Raw genomic sequence first — 24143 nt, 5'->3', positions numbered from 1 at the left:
CTAATCTATATATCCATGTGCATTCCTTCTGCAATAATCTTTTATCCAGGTTTCCTCTTCTCCCGTTTTCTCTAATGCACTCGATGCCTCGGAATGTCACTAGGTCTGCGTTACTACCATGCATTTCTTTCATGTGTGTCGCTAAGCTTGTCTGTTCTTTCCTATTGATGTTGCCAATGTGGGCCAACACACGGCGGCGTAGTTGCTGTCTGGTTTTTCCAATGTATATCATTGGACAGGGACATGAAGCCAGATAAATAACTCCGCTAGTCCGGCAGTTAATGAACTCTCTGATGTTATATGTTTTCTGTGTTGTGGGGCTTGTAAATGTTGTGCTTTTTCGCATATATTTGCACGCTTTACAACTGCCACACGGAAAAGATCCCTTTGGTGCTGAAACTGGGAGCCACGTGGGATTGGTTGGTACATATGACAGGTGACTGTGTACGAGTCTATCCCGTAAGTTTCTACCACGCCTATATGTGATAAGTGGTCTAGTTGGCAGATATTCTTTCAGATCACCATCTTTCATGAGAATGTCCCAGTGTTTTGAAAGTATGTTCCGTACATCTTGTGATCTATTGTCAAAGCAACCAATGATCCGTGTCACCTCCAATGTGGATTTCTGTTTAGGTTCTAGCAGATCCTCTCTTCTTAGTTCAGCGGCTTGTATCTCCGACTTCTTGATGACTTCTTCTGGGTACCCTCTGTCTCGGAATCGTCTAGACATTTCTGCTGCCTTGATGTTGTAGTCATTTTGATTTGAGCAATTACGTCGCGTTCTGATAAATTGGCCCTTCGGTATCCCCCGTTTTAACGGGGTCGGATGGTAGCTGGACCAATGGAGCAGCGTGTTGGTAGCTGTCTGTTTCCGATAGATGGTAGTCTCAATGCAGTTATTCTCTGTACGTGAGATAGTCAGGTCCAGAAATGTTATCTTGTCAGGGTTAATTTCAGCTGTTAGAAATAGATTAAGATCGTTTCTATTTAGATGTTCAACGAACTCAGTGAAATCCTTCACAGACCCGGTCCACAGTATCAGGATATCATCGATAAATCTTATCCACAGTTCTACACATGCAGTCCATTTTTCATTTTCTTCGCTGAACACCATCACTTCCTCCCACCAGCCCAGGTATAGGTTGGCATAACTGGGGGCACAAGGGCTCCCCATAGCCGTACCCCTGAGCTGGTGGAAGAATTTCCTATTAAATAGGAAATAGTTGTGTTTCAGTACGAAGGATAAGAGGTCCATCAATAGGAGATTGTGTTCTTTTAGATGTAATCCTCTCTGTTTGAGAAAAAAATCAACTGCATTAAGGCCTCCTATATGGGGAATCGAACTGTATAAAGATTCTACATCGAGACACGCAAACTTAGTTTCAGAAGACAAGTGTATACCCTCGATCCTCTTAAGCACATCCATCGTGTCTCTTGTATACGCGGGTAGTGCCTCAACAAAGGGCCTAAGAACCTGGTCGAGGTACTTGCTTACGCCTTGTGTAAGACAATCGATACCAGAGACAATAGGTCTCCCCTTAAGTGGGGCCAACCCCTTGTGTATTTTGGGGAGTCCATAAAACGTGGCGATCTGAGGACTAGAGGGGTACATATACGCTAGTTCTTTTTCACTTATCAAAGATTTTTCCTTTGCCTGTGTCAGGATTTCTTTCAGTTCACTTAAGAATTGGTCTGTAGGGTCTTTTTGAAGGATTTTATAGGTGGCAGTGTCATTTAACAGGGATAGACACATTTTAAGATATTGTTCCCGATCAAGTATAACGATATTTCGTTGAACATCTAAATAGAAACGATCTTAATCTATTTCTAACAGCTGAAATTAACCCTGACAAGATAACATTTCTGGACCTGACTATCTCACGTACAGAGAATAACTGCATTGAGACTACCATCTATCGGAAACAGACAGCTACCAACACGCTGCTCCATTGGTCCAGCTACCATCCGACCCCGTTAAAACGGGGGATACCGAAGGGCCAATTTATCAGAACGCGACGTAATTGCTCAAATCAAAATGACTACAACATCAAGGCAGCAGAAATGTCTAGACGATTCCGAGACAGAGGGTACCCAGAAGAAGTCATCAAGAAGTCGGAGATACAAGCCGCTGAACTAAGAAGAGAGGATCTGCTAGAACCTAAACAGAAATCCACATTGGAGGTGACACGGATCATTGGTTGCTTTGACAATAGATCACAAGATGTACGGAACATACTTTCAAAACACTGGGACATTCTCATGAAAGATGGTGATCTGAAAGAATATCTGCCAACTAGACCACTTATCACATATAGGCGTGGTAGAAACTTACGGGATAGACTCGTACACAGTCACCTGTCATATGTACCAACCAATCCCACGTGGCTCCCAGTTTCAGCACCAAAGGGATCTTTTCCGTGTGGCAGTTGTAAAGCGTGCAAATATATGCGAAAAAGCACAACATTTACAAGCCCCACAACACAGAAAACATATAACATCAGAGAGTTCATTAACTGCCGGACTAGCGGAGTTATTTATCTGGCTTCATGTCCCTGTCCAATGATATACATTGGAAAAACCAGACAGCAACTACGCCGCCGTGTGTTGGCCCACATTGGCAACATCAATAGGAAAGAACAGACAAGCTTAGCGACACACATGAAAGAAATGCATGGTAGTAACGCAGACCTAGTGACATTCCGAGGCATCGAGTGCATTAGAGAAAACGGGAGAAGAGGAAACCTGGATAAAAGATTATTGCAGAAGGAATGCACATGGATATATAGATTAGACACCTGTGCACCAAAGGGTTTGAATGAGACCTTGTCCTTTACACCTTTTATCTAAGGCATCTCCTGATCTCAATATCAGGTATCTTCCTGATTTTGTACATGATCTACGGTGTCCCTTCGGGGGCATGAGATGTGTTTCATGTATGTACATATAATTTGAACAATGCTGGACAGAGAACGGCTGTACATACACTGCCCTTGAATATCCTCTGAATATCCTCGGACAAAGAATATCCTGCTCCTTAATATATACATCTTGATGCATCGAGGTTGTATGGCTACTGACATAAATGATTTATCGCTACACCCTTTCCTGTATATGATGTCTTTATCCTCCCCACTGATATCCCTGCGGATTTCACTGAGGAGGGAATGAACAGAACGGGCCTTCATACGATAAATCTAATAAATAGGTACACGCTGCTGTATTAATGGACTTACCGGAATAGATGCATGTATCCTAATACAAATTAAAGAAAAGATTGAGACACGTAGATTCTGACCTCCTTTATTACTTCAGTGTGGGCTCTGAATCCCTGAAGCATAACACTTATCCCTCCGTATCTGTTGCCATCCACATGTCTCTGGTAGCAGTACAATACATCACCAGGGGCTAAGGAAAATAAAGCACTAAGTCCGGCCAGGAGGTCTATGCGCATGCGCTAGCGCCAGTAAGGACTAAGTCCGTATATGAAGGCATTGCGCATGCGCTATATTAAGATAAATGGGAGAGGGTATCTCCTTGTATTGCCTAATCCCCATTGGCTGGATTTAGTATGTACGTCACGACCAGGACGGTGCACGCTGCGGGGGTAATGCGTCATCACGCTACTCCATGTCTTGGGCACGCTGCATAGGGCCTCGTTTGGGAAGTGGCGCTGGCGGCCCGACGCGGCACGTTTGCACGGCATGACGTCATGACGTCATAACGCTGTGTCAGTAAGCGAAGTGAACGGGAGGTTCCCACGCCGGTCATGTGTTTGTATGGGGGCGCGGTGACGTTACCACGTCACGGCACAACGCTACTGACACAGGAGGGTGTGTTTTGCTTCACAGGACCTGATTGGGCCCAGGGATACGCCCACACGGTGAATATGGGCGGAGACTCGAGTATTTAAGACAGCATTGAAGTTTCACTTACCATTGCTGCCTCTGTCTTTGTAGCTGCTTATGCTACAAGCTGTGCCTCCAATCCATGGGGGATCATACTTATATGTAATCAGTCCACAACACCTACCACTATGTTAAGTGGATTAGTGGACTTTAAATATTAGACTGACCTGCTAATATATCAGCTATCGTAGGTCAGATAGGACTAAGGGCTAATAGGATTAGGTATCAAAATCTGAGCCTTGTAGTACCTCTCTCAATCCTGATGAAGCAACAGGCACATTTACCTGTTGTGGAAACGCGTTGATTGATTGACTAGTAGCATAGACGTATTTACACACTGAGTGCAGTGATATTATTGTGTGCACTTGATACAGTAGTATCAGGACAGTGGGTGCTACACGAGTGCATACATTTGGGGGTTAGCAGAGTTAATTATACTCTATGTGGATACATCACATATGAGTTACGTGACTGAGATTTGTATTTATGACAAGTCTGGAGTAGGTGCTAACGCATATTCTCCTATTTCACGTAATTACACGTCATCTAGGGACGTTGGAGCACAAGGAGTTAAAGACTATCTAGCCCCATTCAACGACCCTATATGTGTTTGTCATTCAAGGAGACCACTCTAACAGCTATTGAGTGTGGTCTCCATGTAATGACATTATACTCTAGCTTTACCCTTTGAGTGAAGACCTGTTATACGTCACCCTACGAAGGGGAGAGCAAAGTTGGCATAACTGGGGAATTACAGCCTTTTTGAACACTCTCCATATTGGAAATAAATATTTGAAGTTACACGTGGAATACCCATACTAGTAATTACCCCTATTAAACGGGACACAGTATATATCCACGTATCCTGGACACTGGGAATCCACCCATTAGGTGGTATACCCATACCAGGGTATTCCATAGGAGATACATAAGAATTTCAGGCTCCCCTTAGTGCGCCTATCTCCATCTCCTCCGGGTGGTATAATTATCATTTTTAGATACTTTATGTTTGTGAACGTCCATATTTTTTATTTGATCTAATAAACGTTAAGTTTTACATATTAATCAGACAGCTCTTCTCGGGGTCATATCACCTCTATTAACTCACACTCTTGTATCATACCCTTTCAGCTTGCGTAGCTAACATACACTTAGCTTCTCTATGGACATATTCCAGATCTAGTTCAGCCACCTACTCCTTTATTTTGAAGTGTCTTTGTCCTTCTTGAGCACATATATGTTAATAAAGTATACAGTGTGTTTGAAAGGCTATAACCATTAGGCTATTCTCTTGCCTATCTCTTGGCAATTTTCTTGGTAATTATTTGTTTAGCCAGGTATACCCTAGGACCGTCTCCTTTCCTTACTATCTATTTTAAGGCTTAACCACTTGGTCAGCAGCTTTCTAGTTTTTTTTTGGCCCAATACCCCTTTAAATACCCATATTTTTGTTGATTATGGCTGCCTGCAGACGGGCGGAAATTCCACGGCGGGATTTCTTGCGGAATTTGCGCCCCTGGAAGCTGCCATAGGATTGCGTTAACAAACGCAATCCTATGCAGACGGCTGCGATTTGCCGCGGCATGCTCTATTTCTGTGCGGGGCTCGCAGAGCCCCGCACAGAAACGTCACTCACCGGCCGCCGGCTCCGCTCTGCATATGTGCCGGCTGCCCGGCAGCCGGACATGAAAGAACCGGGGCCGCAGGAGCAGGTGAGTGTCACGCTGCTCTCTGCAGACGCTCAGGTCGGGTCCTGCTGCGGGTCCGTCTGCAGGCGGCCTATTTATGGATAAATACTGTACACATGTTTGGATTATATGGGTTTGTTTACAAAAACATACTTGTTTTTCTGAAGTTCTTCCAAATTTGAGGCATTCCACTCCGAGCCCTACAACAGAAAGAATAAAGAAGGAACTGACTTGTGATTGCCTAAATCCACAAACGAACAAGAGATTACAGACAAATACAAAGACCAATGCATGGCCACCATGAAGTAGGGACAAGAATCAGTGGGAGTCCCACCCAGCTCCTATAAATGTCAGTTGTGAAAAACCTTTAACGAGGATGTATTTAATTATGTCCAAAGGCTCTGAACCCACTCAACCCTCAGAGAGCAATGGACTGCAAATAATGAGGCTAGAAAACGTAGACCATACCAGATACAGATAGGGGAAGATCTCTGAAGGCCGGTCCATCTGAGCTAGGATCATGATCATCTCGTTATCAATGAACTCGGTATAATCCTGCAGAACACAGTGGGTATGCTGCTCCAGAGCCGTGCGCACCTGTAAGGGAACGGGGAGAATACAGGAAACCATTATAATCTGGTGCTGGGAAACATTACCCACAAGCTGTTGGACTTCATTGATAGGGAAGAACCTGTCATGACTAACAAGGAGCTCGGAGATCCTTCTCATGGAAGTATAGAGGCTGAAGGAAACCGCCCAGGATCCAGAGAAAGAAGGGGGGGGGGGAGCAAAAGGCGATATCTAGTGTAGTATCCCAAAGCGCATAGATAGTAATAATCACCTAGTAAGTGATATGCTCTCACCTGGAACAGTGCTGCAAGACATGGGCCAAACATACTTGGCGTTTTATCCCAGAATGACGTTGGTCACTTGGGAGCAAAAAGAAGGCTGAAGCTACAGACCTCGGCTGGTTTCCGAGCGGACAGCCGGTCTCTGGGCGTCTCTCTAGTCACACTATTTAGATGGATAAGTAAACCCAGCAACGACACTGTTGGTGCTCACAGAGGTCCAGCAGAGTCCAAGATGGATTCCACTATGAAGGACTTTATTAAAGCACAGCTACACATTACGACCCTGGATTGGCGTCTTCATCAGGCTATCCCCAAGGACGGCTCCAATCCAGGATCATATCTCATAGCCGTATTTTAATAAATTCCCTCATAGTGGAACCCATCTTGGACATTACTGGACCTCTGTAAGCAGTGCTGATGTTTCTGCTTGCTGGTTTCATTCTCATAGATGTGGGTTATGGTAATTGTGGTAACATTCCCTACAAGGGTAATATTATGGCATATCCCCTGAGGATGCTGTAAATGTTTGATACATGGACCCCTCCCCCTAATCTATTACAATATATGACAGATACAATGGATATGCCATAAGTATTTATAGTCCAAATACCCCTTTAATACACAATGTGTCAGAAAAATCATAGTTCCGTAAAAATTAGTGTGAATGACAAAAAATAAGTGTAAAATGTTATTGTCTCCTTAATCACAAGTCTTGACATATGCAGTCCGTCTTCCACAGTTGTGAGATTGTCAATCCTTTTCTGCACTATAAGGAATTGCAAGAAGACTACAGCGTGGTTTAGACTAATGTTACTGTATACAGTCAGTCCGCGGTACCGTAATTCACTGTTGTACTTTCCCCTTTTCCAATAAAACAAAACAGCCCAGCCAGCAGTATGAGCCACAGATTCTTCTCTGCCCATACCCATCTTTTACCTGTTTAGAAGTTATATTCTCAAGATCACTTTCTCGTAAGATATCTCGTAGCTTTTTTCGGATGATTTTCTCAGTTTCTTCCCTATGCAAGAAGAGAAATCAGTTAGAAACAGAAACAAGTTATCAGTGAGCATGTTCACCATCACTAGTCAAACTACCAACGACCACTTGTCCGTCCGTGAGTGAGTTACATGCTCCACCCCTGATCAAATGACGGTGATGTCCTCAAAGGTTCTTCATCCTGAGTCAGTGAGTTACATGCTGAGCCCCTGATCACATGATGGTGACGTCATCACAGGTCCTATTTTGTAACAACTGAGGTTGCAGGGGTTTGTAGGGGAAGCATAACTCACTCACTCGGGATGACCTCTGGATGAAGGACCTGCGATGATATCACAGTCATGTGATTAGGGGTGGAGCATATAACTCACTCCGGGTGATTAGGGGCGAAGCATGTATCTCACTCACTCTGGATGATCAAGGGTTGAGCAAAGGGTGTGTGTTACATGCTCCACCCCTGATCACATGACAGTAACATCCTCACAGGTCCTGTACGCGCACGGTTGCTGTCCGGCTAGGTGACACTCCCTAGTATTCATAGCACTGACTCAAGGTTTAGAGGCTGATATACGAATACGTACAGCAGCCGTGTGCTTACAGGACCTGTCATGATGCTACCGTCATGTGATCAGTCACCTGTGTGGAGCAGTCTGGAGTCACATGACCAGGGGGTGATCAGTGTGTGCAGGACTCTGCTGTGCTGCTTTTCATCCCTGTTGTGTGAAGAATGTATGTAGCAGAGCTGTATGCGAGTACATGTAGCAGTGCTGATGTGTGTGTGACGTGCATGTAGCAGAGCTGTGTGTCCGCATTGCCCCCACCAGAAACACTGTACTAGAATTCCCTAATAATTACTAGTTATACCTAGCTCCAAGTAGACTATTCAGCCAAGGTAACCATTGCCACTGCAATTGCAACAAAGAATGTAAGCATGCAGCGTCGCTCATCTCTCCATCCAAAAGCTGTCCAGCTGGGTGGAAAGCGGATGGACCCCATTATAGTCAATGGTCTGCCAGGTGCTTGATCGTCGATAGCACCAGATGCTTTCTTGATTATGTCACAGATGCACACGGATGATTCCCCTTTCCAGCTCCCCAAACGAATCCATGCACAGATGTGAAACCACCGTAAAAGAAGCACAAGTAATCTGGTAGATATGATACTAATACCTTTTAATGGCTAACAAGACAATGTGAACAGCGCAAGCTTTCAAGGCTACTGAGGTTTCTCCATCAGGCAAGTTTTATGCTTGACGAAGAGACCTAATACTCCAAGCTTTCGAGACTACTTATCTTTTTGTTAGCGATTAAAAAGGTATCGCATCTACAAGAGGACTTGGTTTGTCTTGCTGAGAACAATCACACTTTGTTCTACTGGCAACACCGGACCAAACCTTCTTCTTCCTTCCTGCTGTCTTGTGCAGCTTCTTGCCTCACACACCTAATTATACAGAATCAGGAAGTAAAACTCTTCATCCTTCTCTCGACTTCAAAAGAGTGCTGCTCCCCAAATACTGCACTGAGAGCCTTATATCCTGTCACTGAATGGAAAAAATGGCTTAAAACTTAACTTTTATTGTTTTCTTTAAAAATCAAAATCTATACAAAAAACTCATTGTCCTCCCTTTATAATATATACGGTAGTATAAGACACAGCCGCACCAATGACATCAGTACGGCCTGTTTAATACATTGCAGTCCACACATAACAACATACATTTAGACCGTATGTGTTTTACCTATACCGTCTCATCAGGGGTTAATCTTTGGATTTTTCAAATACTATAGGGATTTTTTGAGGAATAATTCCCTGATTGCAGCATTATAAGTAGGTCTCACATCATACCTGTACCTATACCTATACTCCTTAAAGGGGTTGTCCCACGGCAGCAAGTGGTGTCAAGCACTTCTGTATGGCCATATTAATGCACTTTGTAATATACATCGTGCATTAAATATGAGCCATACAGAAGTTGTACACTTACCCCCTCCAGTCCTGGCGTCCCCGTCTCCATGGCGCCGACTAAAGCTGCCTTCTCCCTGGATTAGACGCGCTTGCGCTGTCCGGTCTTCTGTTCTGTTGAATGGGGCCGCTCCGGCGTGCTCGCGCCAGAGAGCTGGTCTGCGCATGAGCAGAAGACATGTGCGGCGTGAGCACGCCGGAGCGGCCCCATTCAACAGAGCAGAAGAGCAGACTGCGCAAGCGCGTCTAATCCAGGGAGAAGGCAGCTTTAGTCGGCGCCATGGAGACGGGGACGCCAGGACCGGAGGGGGTAAGTGTATAACTTCTGTATGGCTCATATTTAATGCACGATGTATATTACAAAGTGCATTAATATGGCCAAACAGAAGTGCCTAACCCCACTTGCTGCCGCGGGACAACCCCTTTAATCTCTCGCTCTATAGTACAAGGTACACTGGTAGTAGCAATGCCTTATTAGCAGCATAAGACACTAATTGATACACAGCCAGCAGACTGCTATCTATATTCACAGCTAGTGTCACAATGCACGGCCTCCCTGGCTGTTTTGAGAGCCATGAGGTGCTGCTCCGGACGTGGAGCTTAAAAGGCTGTGGCTTCCCCCTCCTCTGACATCAGCCCGTCCACCCACCAATCAGATCATTACAGGTCAAATGACACAGCTTGCTCTGATTGACTCGCGAACTTCAGCTCACTGGGCTATGCCATAGCCCGTTTACCAGGAAAACCGAAGATGCCGTTGCATTCTCCACCGCTACAGCCGTCTCCTTAACTACACAATGCGTTTCGCTTATGTGCCAGAGGACAGAATCCAGCTCAGAGAACAACAGCACGGGTATAGCCCGTTGTAGGAGCTTATGATCGCAACCAAACAGGCTCACATCAGGATACTGCAAATATCAATTCTGACTCAAAGAGACTCATTGTAATCCAACTTAATAGATATCACAAGGATGAGTTTCACGGCATCCCGGTCACTGATGGTACCATATGCTTACATAAGAGAGGTCACACCAATACCATCACAGTAATCCACTACATGTCTGATGTCTTAGTCTTCATGTTTATACTGGCATATTCACCCAAGATGCATCCCCTCTCCTTTTCTTTTCAACCTCTATGCGGAAGTGATCATGAGGCAGCTGGACTTAAATGATCAGGGCATGGAGTTGAAAATAGGTGGAAGAACCATCACTAATCTACGATACACAGACGATACAACCCTGGTAGCAAAGACAGCGAATCCTGAAGCTTAAAGAAGAAAGTGAGAAGATGGGACCTGAGCATCAAGAAGACAAGGATCATGACTGCTGTCAACAAGGAAGTCCGCATAGAGGTCAACAAGAAGGAACTTGAAGTGGTTAATAGTTTAGTATTCCTTGGGTCCCTCATTGATCATAGTGGCAACTCGACAGCGTTGATTAGCACTGGGGCGTATGGCCATGGTGAGCATGGACCCAATATGGAAGCACAAGGATGTCTCAGTCACCATCAAACGAAGCTTAATCACAGCCATTGTCTACCCATTTGCAACATATATCTGTGAGATGCGGACATTGAGCAAAACAGACAGAAGAATTGAAACTTCTACGAGTCCCCTCGACAGCTGGTGACCACCACCAAAGCTGTCCTGGACCGTATAAACCCAGAGGTGTCCCTGGAAGGCCACCAGACAGAGACTGACTTACTCTGGACACGTGATGAGGGTGAACGAGCTGATAAGAGATGCTACTTGGAATGGCCAGTGGTAAAAAGAAAGAGGGAAGACAAAAGGCACGTCGGCAGGACACCATGAAGAAGGAACTGGGAATGGACATCAAGCAATTGAAAGGAGCTGTAGAGAATAGACAAGCATGGAAAGGACCGGCCTAGAGAGTACCCAAGAATCGGATACAATTGGAACTCATTCACCCAAGGTGCCCAGTCATGTATGGGAGGCTATATCAAAAAGTGGGTTACAGAACATCCAGTTTGCTGATGGTATATCATATAACTACAATAAGGTGTCATTGTTGTCACAAGACTTCAGTTAGATGTATAGAATTCAATGTCTATCAAGGACTAGATCAAAGAACGACATTCTGTCCGATTCCATTACAGCTTCTACATCTCCACCTTGATACTGCCATTCTCACCCAGAGTCCTCAGCTATGCACATTAAGGAATATCAGATGGCCCCAGACTAATCATAACTTGTGAAGGACAGAACCTCATTTAGGTCTTCAGGGTGCAAGCGCCTCATTCAAATAATCCAAAGTAATTCCTTTCTGAGGATTAGATGGTCCCAGTCCCCACTTCTGTTGGGTGGGAACTCTTACCCCCACGGCACTAGTCTACATGTCTAGCTAATGGTTTGTCGTGTTCCTTTATCGGTTACATGTCACTGATGTGTTCACCTACCCTTTTCCCAAGCTGGTGTATGCTTTTGCCTATATAATATTTTGGGGACGGACATGTAGCCAGATAAACAACTCCACGGCTCTTGCAGTTTAGAAAATGCCTATTTTGATCTTCCTCACAGTACAAGCACTAACAAAATGCCCAACTTTTAGGTGTTAAGAGGCAACAGAATTCCCACAACTGAAGGTCCCATACGGCTTCTGTGGCACAAAGTCTCTGGTGGAGTAGGGGGAAGAAAAATAGCTCCTTACTAAACGGTGTTTCAGGATTCTGCCCCTTCTATACGCCGCCAGCACCGCAGCTCAAAGGCCTCCATCCCTCTCCATTTTACAAACCTCTAATTCTAAAGAGGCCGATTTTTCAGACGCAATCTCACTTGTGAGACCAAGGCCCAAATCACTGGTGATTAACCACTTAAGGACCAGGTTGTTTTAGTCCTTAAGGACCAGACTCTTTTTTGGGATTTTACTAGAGATAAGCGAGTATACTCGCTAAAGGCAATTGCTCGAGCGAGCATTGCCTTTAGCAAGTACCTGCCCGCCCGAGATGAAAGGTTCGGGTGCCGGCGACGGGCAGGGAGCTGCGGGGGAAAGCGGAGCGGAACGGAGGGGAGATCTCTCTCTCCCTCTCCCCCCCCCCCCCCCCCCCCCGCTCCCTCCTGCTGACTGCCGCTACTCAGCGCTCCCCTGCGCCGGCACCCGAACCTTTCATCTGGAGCGGGCAGGTACTCGCTAAAGGCAATGCTCGTTCGAGCAATTGCCTTTAGCGAGTATACTCGCTCATCTCTAGATTTTACCCATGTGGGTGCTTTTACTGCCTTATTTTTGTTTTTATTCAGCTCCGAAGCTTATTTTGCAGCATTTTTTCCATGACATATAGGGCTATTTATTATAATAGTAGATACATGGGATAATTTTTCTTTGCTTTTATTTCACTTTCATGCTTGTATGATCAGGTACATAATCCAAACAAGAACGCGTTTCGGAGTGATGCCTTGTTCACCTCAATCTGCATTATGTTACTTCCTGACTTATAAGTTAAAAACAATAATCCTTAATTACATATTCCGGTTTTTTTCCCGTTTTTTTAGGGGTAAAAAAAATGTTTTTCAGCAATTTATAGTTTATTTTTAAAATGAATATATTTACGCTGCTATAAAGTGAATGGATTCCTCATTTTGTCTTGGCTGTTGTAATATATAATTTGTATACTATGGAATAGCAAAAAAAATTGTCGATAGCTCACCATCTCCATGCAACACCTGCCTAGGCTGTCGGCTGGATCCTCACCAGGTAGACCGCGTCGCCGCTCAGTCCTCCACCGCAATTCATAGGTAGAAATCAAACATTTGAAAAAAGTGATCTTTTTTTCAAAGTTTGGATTTCTACATATAATTTGTATAGTGTTGGGTTACACAGGCGTCCCAGTTACAGGAGAAAACATCCCCCTGTAGTGACATAAGTCACTATTAGAGCTGATCAGGGGGCACCCGGCGCTCAAGTGATTGCTGGCTCAATAAATGGAAGTAACACAACTGCTTTATCTATTCCCTACATAAAAGAAGAAGATAGAAGCAGTTAAACACTTCTGCCTTCTCCTTCGGGTCATCGGCTGTGTCTGCTGGAGCTTTAATCCCGTGTGATATTTTTTACTATTGGCCAAGATTAAAGTCCAGGACCAATCGCCATAAATTTACTCTGCATGGTCCTTGAGGGGTTAAAGCCTGCACAAATTATAGAAATTCCTGCTGGGATGATGTCCAGATGATTAAAATATCATATACGCATCTCAACCACAGTGACATACATCAGGTCCATGTCTCATATTGGTCATTAAAGACTATATGCTCCTCCAACCAGCCCAGGAACTGTACCCAGACATCTAGCGAGGTCCCAACTCCATTACATAATCTAATCCCTTATAGCTCCGGTATATCAGGTCAGTCTTTGACAATCAAGTAATATGTCCCCCATAAAGAGTTTGGTTCTACATTCAATAAAAGTCCATGTTCATTCTTGTTCCTCAATACAATAGAATGTTCACGGCCATGACTCCACGTCTCTCACCTCTCCGGGGTGGTGGGATCCCTCCGTGTAGATGTGATGTCTGATGTAGCTGTCCATGCATGAATACATCCCTGGGGTGAATGTTGATGATCAAGGTAAAAGTCCAGCCCGGGACACAGACTGGTACCTGGAATATAGTTATTTGCCACTGCAGCCTCACAGGCTTTGTGGAGCATCTGCAGAAGTGCCCTACAATGAAATACAGCTATCTGATTACAAAAGAGCCGTATGAAATGCTGACGTAATGGCAGTCTGCAGTAACTCACCACATGGTCTGCACAGATATAGGTTTAAATGCCCTGATATCCATCCCGGACGTAATACTGAACCCCCTGGAGAAACAAAACAGGATGTTAATTACCTAGAACCAAGAGTCACCGAACCCTCTCCCAAGGCTGGCAGCGCACCCACCCATCTCCATCTAGGAAGACCTGTGTATTGACCCACACTGGTAGAACTGTGCCAATCGTGCAAACATTGGACCTAGAAAACAAGAAAATGAGCAGAACATGAGCGCTTTACAGAGGTTTGGATGGACATAACTTGACATATCACCAGTTTGTGATGAGTTCTCATGGTATTTCACCATCTTAATAGCTGCCTCCCTGATTAAAGTGGTTATACAGTATAGATAACCAGTTTTTGTTCGCCAGGTTCTTTTGTACTTCCATAATTCCTAGGCAGGAGCCCTGATGTCTTGGTGTTACATTTGCTTTATCTCTCATTCATTCCCTATATTCAATCAGTTGCACACACATGCCATCTGCATCCCAAAAATTCACCTTTCTTACCATGGAAACAACAAAAACTCTTATTCTCACTCCGATTCATTCTCTTCTGGACTACTGTAACAACACTAATAGGTCTATCCCTCACTAAACTCTCCCTTCCCCAATCTATCCCAAGTGCAGGAGCCAGGCTCATCCTTTTGTTCAACTGCTACAACGAGGCCTCCACCCCGGGCCCGTCACAGCGCCGAGACCTGCACCCCGGGCCCGTCACGGTGCCGAGACCTCCACCCCGGGCCCGTCACGGCGCTGAGACCTCCACCCCGGGCCCGTCACGGCGCCGAGACCTCCACCCCGGGCCCGTCACGGCACCGAGACCTCCACCCCGGGCCCGTCACGGCACAGAGACCTCCACCCCGGGCCCGTCACGGCACAGAGACCTCCACCCCGGGCCCGTCACGGCACCGAGACCTCCACCCCGGGCCCGTCACGGCACCGAGACCTCCACCCCGGGCCCGTCACGGCACCGAGACCTCCACCCCGGGCCCGTCACGGCACCGAGACCTCCACCCCGGGCCCGTCACGGCACCGAGACCTCCACCCCGGGCCCGTCACGGCACCGAGACCTCCACCCCGGGCCCGTCACGGCACCGAGACCTCCACCCCGGGCCCGTCACGGCACCGAGACCTCCACCCCGGGCCCGTCACGGCACCGAGACCTCCACCCCGGGCCCGTCACGGCACAGAGACCTCCACCCCGGGCCCGTCACGGCACCGAGACCTCCACCCCGGGCCCGTCACGGCACCGAGACCTCCACCCTGGGCCCGTCACGGCACCGAGACCTCCAGGCTGGGCCCGTCACGGCACCGAGACCTCCAGGCTGGGCCCGTCACGGCACCGAGACCTCCAGGCTGGGTTGGTCACGGCACCGAGACCTCCAGGCTGGGTTGGTCACGGCACCGAGACCTCCACGCTGGGCTGGTCACGGCACCGAGACCTCCACGCTGGGCTGGTCACGGCACCGAGACCTCCACGCTGGGCTGGTCACGGCACCGAGACCTCCACGCTGGGCTGGTCACGGCACCGAGACCTCCACGCTGGGCTGGTCACGGCACCGAGACCTCCACGCTGGGCTGGTCACGGCACCGAGACCTCCACCCTGGGCTGGTCACGACACCAAGGCCTCTCGTCACGGCACCGGTTGCCCATCAACTACAAAATTCAAACTCCCCACCGTAATCCCATAAAGCTCTTCACAGAGTTGCACCACCCTGTATCTCCTCCCTCATCTCTGTTTACCGCCCTACCAGTACTCTCCGCTCTGCTGAACCTCCCACGCCCATCTCCAAGACTTCTCGTGCTGTACCATTTCCTGGAATGCAGTAGTCCAAGTAACCCGATTAAAGAGGTTGACCACTCAGCTAAAAATATATGTCAAGGTTTATGTGGGCAATATCTTACAATGAGATGAATGCTCAATATTGGTCTGGATCATCTGTTCCCAAGGGTCATGTGACAAAGAGTGAGGCGTTCAATTTCTACAGCAGGATGTCTGTAGACCATGTGATCTCCTTCTTATTCACTAGCCCCTTGGACAGCGTGTAAGAGCGCCTGTACACTGTATGCATCAACTGTATCTAAGTTTACATGACAGGCGCAGTCACGTTCCATCTAAGGGGAGAGACAATATGAAAGAGAGCACATGATTGGCAGATGGGATGTCCTGGTGCAACACGCACTTCATTTTAAATGTATCACATATTTTCCATAGAAACATCAATCTATATTTTTAGATGACTGAATTACCCCTTTAATTGTCAATATCCACAGTTTTGAAGGGCCAAGTTTTACAGAGCATCTACAGGTAATACACCGCCTCCGGCCCGGAGACAGACTAATCACAGAACCAGAGGGTTGCTTTATGTATATAAATGCCTATATATGGATGTATATGTTAAGCGCTGCGGAATGAGATTAAATCAAGACTATTATTATTATATGTGGTTGTAAAAAATCAGCTATGATTTGCATTTAGAAGAGCAAAGAGAAAGCTGCAAACAGATTTCTAAGAGCCGTCTAACACAGCAGCTTGTACTGTAGAAACAACCGCTCCGAGTACAAATAGGTTTTATTTCATGGAATGGAATTATAAGAAGTGTCTATAAAAAGGATACATTTTCTTTTAAGGGTTTTTTGGGACTACAGTATTGATGACCTATCCTGAAGGTCATCAGCTATCTGATTGGTGGGGGTCCGCTGCTTAGGATCCCTGCCAGGCAGTGGTGCTCAGGTGAATAGGGCCTCATTACTAGAGTCCCGGAAACCTCCCTTATAGACAGTAGCATCAGTGCTAGGGAACCAGCACAATATGGAGACCTCACAGAGAAAAAGCCCAGTGAGCACGCTCAACTACCGGTGGTCCTGTTCATTCTGGGAGGATCCTATCCATCGATTAGGCTAGATGTGATCAGAGCAGTGCAACCTCTAGGCCAACATATCATCAATTATCAGTTGTGACTAAAGACAGGTGACATAATGGAAAGTGTCATTAGAAAGTCTTACCCATCATGGGCAAAGTCTACCCCCAGTAGTATTGTCTGCTCGGCTGTAGATCTTCCCATGCAGGAAACCACAACCAGATATCTAGTCAGACACGACCGCACGGGCTCCAGACGGACAGCCTGTTGGGAAAAGATAGCCAGGACTTGAGATGCTGGGGAGGGTGGAACAAGGATGACTTGTAGTAAAAGGAAAGTGCAGCTTTGTGGTATTCTCCAGTAATAGTCACATAAATGAGATAATTATGTTATTTCTCATCTGGACCACAAAACAGCCAATACTGGCAGTCCTTCTTTGTGCCTGGTGATTTCGGTAGACACTTCTCACCTCGTCATCTGGGTTATTAGACCTATAGAGACTGAACACTGCCAAATTCAGGATTCATCACATTGCCTGTAAATGATGTTCACTCCTTATGATATATAGAGAGCAAAACTAGGGATCCAAAGATGGGCGGCATTAGACTGGATGCTACACCGACTGTAAACTCAACTGTAGTGACCAGTGTCAGGCAGCTGCTGCCAAGGCACATAACACCATGGGGTGTCGATACACACGATGGGAACATAGCTTTACCACTTTACAAATCACCGTGAAGACAACATAGTAGTTGTGCAGAGTTCTGGGCACCAAGGCACGGCGAGCGCTCATCTTATTCTGGACGATTTATTGTGATTTGTTTTAGTCCAGACGCCAGGGCCCTTGGGCACAACTTGTAGTCGTGGGTGCTGAGGTGCTGAACAACACACGGAGTCAGAACACATCTTATTTCCGGGGACACACGGTAACACATTTATATCCTGGGAGCTTACTCTGGATTTCTTTTCTCTGTCTTTCTTAATCTTTACATCTCTTTTTCTTCCTCTACTCACTATCTTCTCACTATGTTCCTCACGGTTTCTCTGATTTTCCTTTTGTTTCTCCCTGTTCCTCTGCTTTCTCTCTTCTCTTGTTTCTCTCTTTCTCTTATACTACTCACTCTCTCTGTCACTTTTTTCTCACTGGCTTCTCTCCTCTCTGTTGTCCACTTCACCCTGGCACTATTTCTTCTTTATCTTACTCATCTCTCTTATCTTATCTCGCTCATCACATCTCATCTCATCTGCTGCTCTGCCACTACTTTAGAAAAAAAGACGGCTGAGGGGCGCTCTAATAACTATGTATAGATATATCTTGGGTCAGTACAGAGATCTCTTCCATCATCTATTATATGTAGCACTGTAACAAGGGGGCGCTCTAATAACTATGTATAGATATATCTTGGGTCAGTACAGAGATCTCTTCCATCATCTATTATATGTAGCACTGTAACAAGGGGGCGCTCTAATAAATATGTACAGATATATCTTGGGTCAGTACAGAGATCTCTTCCATCATCTATTATATGTAGGACTGTAACAAGGGGGCGCTCTAATAACTATGTATAGATATATCTTGGGTCAGTACAGAGATCTCTTCCATCATCTATTATATGTAGCACTGTAACAAGGGGGCGCTCTAATAACTATGTACAGATATATCTTGGGTCAGTACAGAGATCTCTTCCATCATCTATTATATGTAGGACTGTAACAAGGGGGCGCTCTAATAACTATGTATAGATATATCTTGGGTCAGTACAGAGATCTCTTCCATCATCTATTATATGTAGCACTGTAACAAGGGGGTGCTCTAATAACTATGTACAGATATATCTTGGGTCAGTACAGAGATCTCTTCCATCATCTATTATATGTAGGACTGTAACAAGGGGGCGCTCTAATAACTATGTATAGATATATCTTGGGTCAGTACAGAGATCTCTTCCATCATCTATATATATATATATAAAGCTGAAAGCCCTCACTGACTCACTCACTGACTGACTGACTGACTCGTCAAAAGTTCTCCAACTTCCCGATGTCGTAGAAACATGAATTTTGGAAAAAGCATAGATTATCTCCAAAATAGGAAAAGTAATTGGTTCCCAACTCGATTATTCAATTCTAGCGCAAAAGAATTGGCATCGAAATTTTACGTACATAATCTAAATCTCTCACTTCCCAATGCCATAGAAACTTAAAATTTGGCACGGGCATTGATTATGTCATAAATAGGAAAAGCTAATTGGTCCCAACTTGATTATTCAATTCTGTGCGCAAAAGAATTAGCGCCCAAATTTTACGTACGGAAATTAATTCTCTCACTTTCCGGTGTCATAGAAACATGAAATTTGGCACGAGCACTGATAATGTCATAAATAGGAAAAGCTAATGGGTCCCAACTCGATTATTCAATTCTATGTGCAAAGGAATTCGTGTCCAAATTTTACGTATGGAATCTTATTCTCTCACTTCCTGATGTCATTTTATATAAAGGAAACGTCGCATGTTTACCTCCCCATGGTGTTTCCTGGGTAACGCAGAGAACTTTGCAAAATGGTGAACATATGTTTTTCCGATATCTCTAAAGTAACCATGACTTCATAAGATTTTCCGTGTGAACACAAGATAAACACCAGTACCAAATTAACTCGGGCCAAGCCGGGTATATCAGCTAGTCTATTATATCTAGGACTGTAACCAGGGGGCGCTCTAATAACTATGTATAGATATATCAGGGGTCAGTACAGAGATCTCTCCCATCATCTATTATACCCAGGATTGTAACAAGGAGGCGCTTTAATAACTATGTATAATATATCAGGGGTCGGTACAGAGATCTCTCCCATCATCTATTATACCGAGGACTGTAATAAGGGGGCGCTTTAATAACTATGTATAGATATATCAGGGGTCAGTACAGAGATCTCTCCCATCATCTATTATACCCAGGATTGTAACAAGGAGGCGCTTTAATAACTATGTATAATATATCAGGGGTCGGTACAGAGATCTCTCCCATCATCTATTATACCGAGGACTGTAATAAGGGGGCGCTTTAATAACTATGTATAGATATATCAGGGGTCAGTACAGAGATCTCTCCCATCATCTATTATACCCAGGACAGTAGGAAGGAGGCGCTCTAATAACTATCTATAGATATATCAGGGGTCAGTACAGAGATCTCCCCATCATCTACTATACCCAGGACTGTAACAAGGGGGCGCTCTAATAACTACCAACAGATATATCAGTGGCCAATAAAAAGATCTCTTCCATCATCTATTATACCCAGGACTGTAACAAGGGGGCGCTCTAATAACTATGTATAATATATCAGGGGTCAGTACAGAGATCTCTCCCATCATCTGTTATACCCAGGACTGTACCAAGGGGGCACTCTTATAACTGTGTATAGATATATCAGGGGTCAGTACAGAGATCTCTCCCATCATCTGTTATACCCAGGACTGTAACAAGGAGGCACTCTAATAACTATGAATAGATATATCAGGGGTCAGTACAGAGATCTCTCCCATCATCTATTATACCCAAGACTGTGACTGTATCAAGGGGGTGCTCTCTACATCTAGAGGAAGGAAGGTTTCTACACAACATAGAAGGGATTCTTTACTGTAAGAGCAGTGAGACTATGGAGCTCTCTCCAGAGGACGCGGTGATGGTGAACTCGATAAGAGTATAGGAGGGTCTGGATGTCTTTCCTAAGTGTTACAATATTACATGTTATATCACTGGTTACTCGGGAGGGTCGGTGGAATTGTCAGATTGGAAGGACTTTGTTTCTCAAAGATGAGGAAATTTGTCCTCTACCTCATTGTTTTTTTACTGTTACTTGGTCGGATACGCTTGTGTACATGAGCCCTAAGTAGTATGGATCTCAGAAATGATATCCAGAGGTTTCCAATGGGCCGTGCTCTACCTCCATTTGCCTCTAATTTCCTACAGAAGCATACAGTTTTTTCTAGCTAGCTTCCATATGAAATGGACAGGAAGAATATTCTGGCCCGGTCTATAAAGAAAGCATGCGCTGTGGATCCCCTACTTTCCGCTCTCTTGCCCTGCAGTCCATTTGTAGCAAGAACTTACAGTGAGCGGCTCACAAGTAGTCAATGGCGCCAACCTTTTCCTCTTGCTGCCAAAGACAGTGAAAAGAACTTGGGCATTAGGGATGCTCCTTAAAAGCAGGCCAGCCAGATGGCAGGTTCTCTGTTTTCTCCATTAGTGCAGAGCAATAAGCAAACAGGATTCAGTCAAGGGAAGGCAGATGTTTACCTGTGGTGCTGGCTGAGCGGCAGGTAGATGTGGCTCACCTGTTGGGCTTCAATGCTTGGACAGCGATACTGAGCAGAGCAACAATAGTCTATTGCTTTACTTCAGATTAAAGCATACAGTGGTCTCTTCGTGTCCAAGAGTACTGAGGCAAGTCTCAATTCCAGGGAACATTGCAATATAAAATGTCTGGGTGACCTACAAGTCCCTCCAAGCCTCCCGAATGGAGAGAGACGTTCCATCCTTCTCACCTGATCATTAGAGCACTCTGACTAAACAGGACAGAACCGGCTCATATATGACTAATTTCAGGGAAATATAATTATCGACAAGTCAAAGAATCTCACCAGCTTCAAAGTGTCCTCCTCTTTGAGTAGTCTCAGCATGGACTGTAGGTGGAGCTCCTGCTCACTGGGGCCTGATGTCTGGGGGGGCTTGTCAATCTCTTCCGGTTCGCCCTCCTCCTGAAGGAGAAGGGCAGCCCCTTTCACCATGACAAAGCTTTGCCTGGAAGGGAACAAGCATATGCATTGCAGGAGGAGAGATGCTATGCAGAAACCAAAGACGGAATGTAAGGGATGAAGAGGGAAAGACACAAAATGGCCGGCTAAGAATACTACAATGAATACTCGCTCACCGTCTTTGCATTCGCTTCCTCCGGATTCTTTCATCATCCTAAAAAAAGTACAACCAACAGTCAAAAGGCATTTCCAAAGAGGTCATAGAAAGGGACAATATTGTGCTGTCCATAGACTCTCTTCCTTTCTTTATATATGCGATCTCCAGACCAACATACCTATGGGCGGAAATAACCAATATGGCGCCAACCTTGGACTAGGACAGTGTTGATGTGTGGGGATAGAAAAGAGATGAACAAAATATTTAAGACTGCAGGAGCGAGTTATATCAAACCCAAGTGGAACCGAAGGCTAACCGAAGGCAATCCGAAGCCGAACCGAAGCCGAACCGAAGCCGAACCGAAGGCTAACCGAAGGCAAACCGAAGGCTAACCGAAGGCGAACCGAAGGCGAACCGAAGGCGAACCGAAGGCGAACCGAAGGCGAACCGAAGGCGAACCGAAGGCAATCCGAAGGCGAACCGAAGGCAATCCGAAGGCGAACCGAAGGCAATCCGAAGCCGAACCGAAGGCAATCCGAAGGCGAACCGAAGGCAATCCGAAGGCGAACCGAAGGCAATCCGAAGCCGAACCGAAGGCAATCCGAAGCCGAACCGAAGGCAATCCGAAGGCTAACCGAAGGCGAACCGAAGGCAATCCGAAGGCAATCTGAAGCCGTACTGAAGGCAATCCGAAGCCAAACCGAAGGCAATCCAAAGCCGAACCGAAGGCAATCCAAAGCCGAACCGAAGGCAATCCGAAGCCGAACCGAAGGCAATCCGAAGCCGAACCGAAGGCTAACCGAAGGCAATCCGAAGCCGAACCGAAGGCAATCCGAAGCCGAACCGAAGGCAATCCGAAGCCGAACCGAAGGCAATCCGAAGCCGAACCGAAGGCAATCCGAAGCCGAACCGAAGGCAATCCGAAGCCGAACCGAAGGCAATCCGAAGCCGAACCGAAGGCAATCCGAAGCCGAACCGAAGGCAATCCGAAGCCGAACCGAAGGCAATCCAAAGCCGAACCGAAGGCAATCCAAAGCCGAACCGAAGGCAATCCAAAGCCAAACCGAAGGCAATCCAAAGCCGAACCGAAGGCAATCCAAAGCCGAACCGAAGGCAATCCGAAGCCGAACCGAAGGCAATCCGAAGCCGAACCGAAGGCTAACCGAAGGCAATCCGAAGCCGAACCGAAGGCAATCCGAAGCCGAACCGAAGGCAATCCGAAGCCGAACCGAAGGCAATCCGAAGCCGAACCGAAGGCAATCCGAAGCCGAACCGAAGGCAATCCGAAGCCGAACCGAAGGCAATCCGAAGCCGAACCGAAGGCAATCCGAAGCCGAACCGAAGGCAATCCGAAGCCGAACCGAAGGCAATCCGAAGCCGAACCGAAGGCAATCCGAAGCCGAACCGTAGGCAATCCGAAGCCGAACCGAAGGCAATCCAAAGCCGAACCGAAGGCAATCCGAAGCCGAACCGAAGGCAATCCGAAGCCTCCATAAACTAAGTAGTGAGACGGAAACACTGAACTGACCCTAATGCAGGTGTGAGACCACCCTTACTGATGTACGTATAAACACCGAGCAACAAAGGCTCCTGGGTTTTGTGCGTGACATCTGTGGAAATGCTGGCAATTTGACAGCCCACGCATGTGACCATACAGCGGACCAGCGGCATAGGACAGCTATTTAACAGTAAGTGTATTACATAAATGTTAGTAGCCACAGTATCAGATGAATGAGTACCACTTATGGGCCTCGGACAACTCCTATGAAGCAACCTGTGCCAGGATAGGGACGTATATGAGCTACTGTTCTTCTCTCTTGCCCCTCAGATCCACCTGTTTGGGGCCCTATATTTGGCCATCCAGGTTGGCTGCTGCACTTTTCCCACTGGTTATGCACACTGTGCGCTGCTTTCTGATTGGCCAGTTCTGATCACAAAAGCAAACAGAGCAGATATAATGCACTAGTAGTGTAACACTAGCAATGCACGGAGGGGATTAGGTAGCCTGAATATTGCGTCAGCCATCTTGGACAGCCGAAAACCAGACCTTGTGTATATTCCTGAGAAGGTGCATAGAAGTGCCAGGATATGTTTAATACATGAAGAGGCCTGTGCCATGTACTGGGGGAAACTGTACTAAGTCCGGTGTTGTAAATGTCGGGCTTAGTAAATTTCCCCCATAAATGTTTGCAATGGT

General features: G+C 46.0%; 1 protein-coding gene across 1 annotated transcript in view; it reads right to left on the bottom strand.

Moving 5' to 3' along the window:
• Positions 1 to 24143, bottom strand: part of SSH3 (slingshot protein phosphatase 3) — a 68088-nt gene that overhangs the window by 30279 nt on the left and 13666 nt on the right. Inside the window, exons 2-10 of the mRNA XM_066588021.1 lie at positions 21966 to 22003; positions 21676 to 21835; positions 17178 to 17296; positions 14298 to 14369; positions 14153 to 14218; positions 13887 to 14075; positions 7381 to 7462; positions 6062 to 6190; positions 5747 to 5793 (exon numbers count right to left, since the gene is read on the bottom strand). Coding sequence (XP_066444118.1) covers positions 5747 to 5793; positions 6062 to 6190; positions 7381 to 7462; positions 13887 to 14075; positions 14153 to 14218; positions 14298 to 14369; positions 17178 to 17296; positions 21676 to 21835; positions 21966 to 22003 — 902 coding nt within the window. The remainder of the gene's footprint in view (positions 1 to 5746; positions 5794 to 6061; positions 6191 to 7380; positions 7463 to 13886; positions 14076 to 14152; positions 14219 to 14297; positions 14370 to 17177; positions 17297 to 21675; positions 21836 to 21965; positions 22004 to 24143) is intronic.

The sequence above is a fragment of the Eleutherodactylus coqui genome, chromosome 13 (genome assembly GCF_035609145.1).
Source record: "Eleutherodactylus coqui strain aEleCoq1 chromosome 13, aEleCoq1.hap1, whole genome shotgun sequence".
Lineage (NCBI taxonomy): Eukaryota > Metazoa > Chordata > Amphibia > Anura > Eleutherodactylidae > Eleutherodactylus > Eleutherodactylus coqui.
The sequence above is the reverse complement of the archived record's forward strand: the minus strand, read 5'-3'. Positions and strand labels throughout refer to the sequence as shown.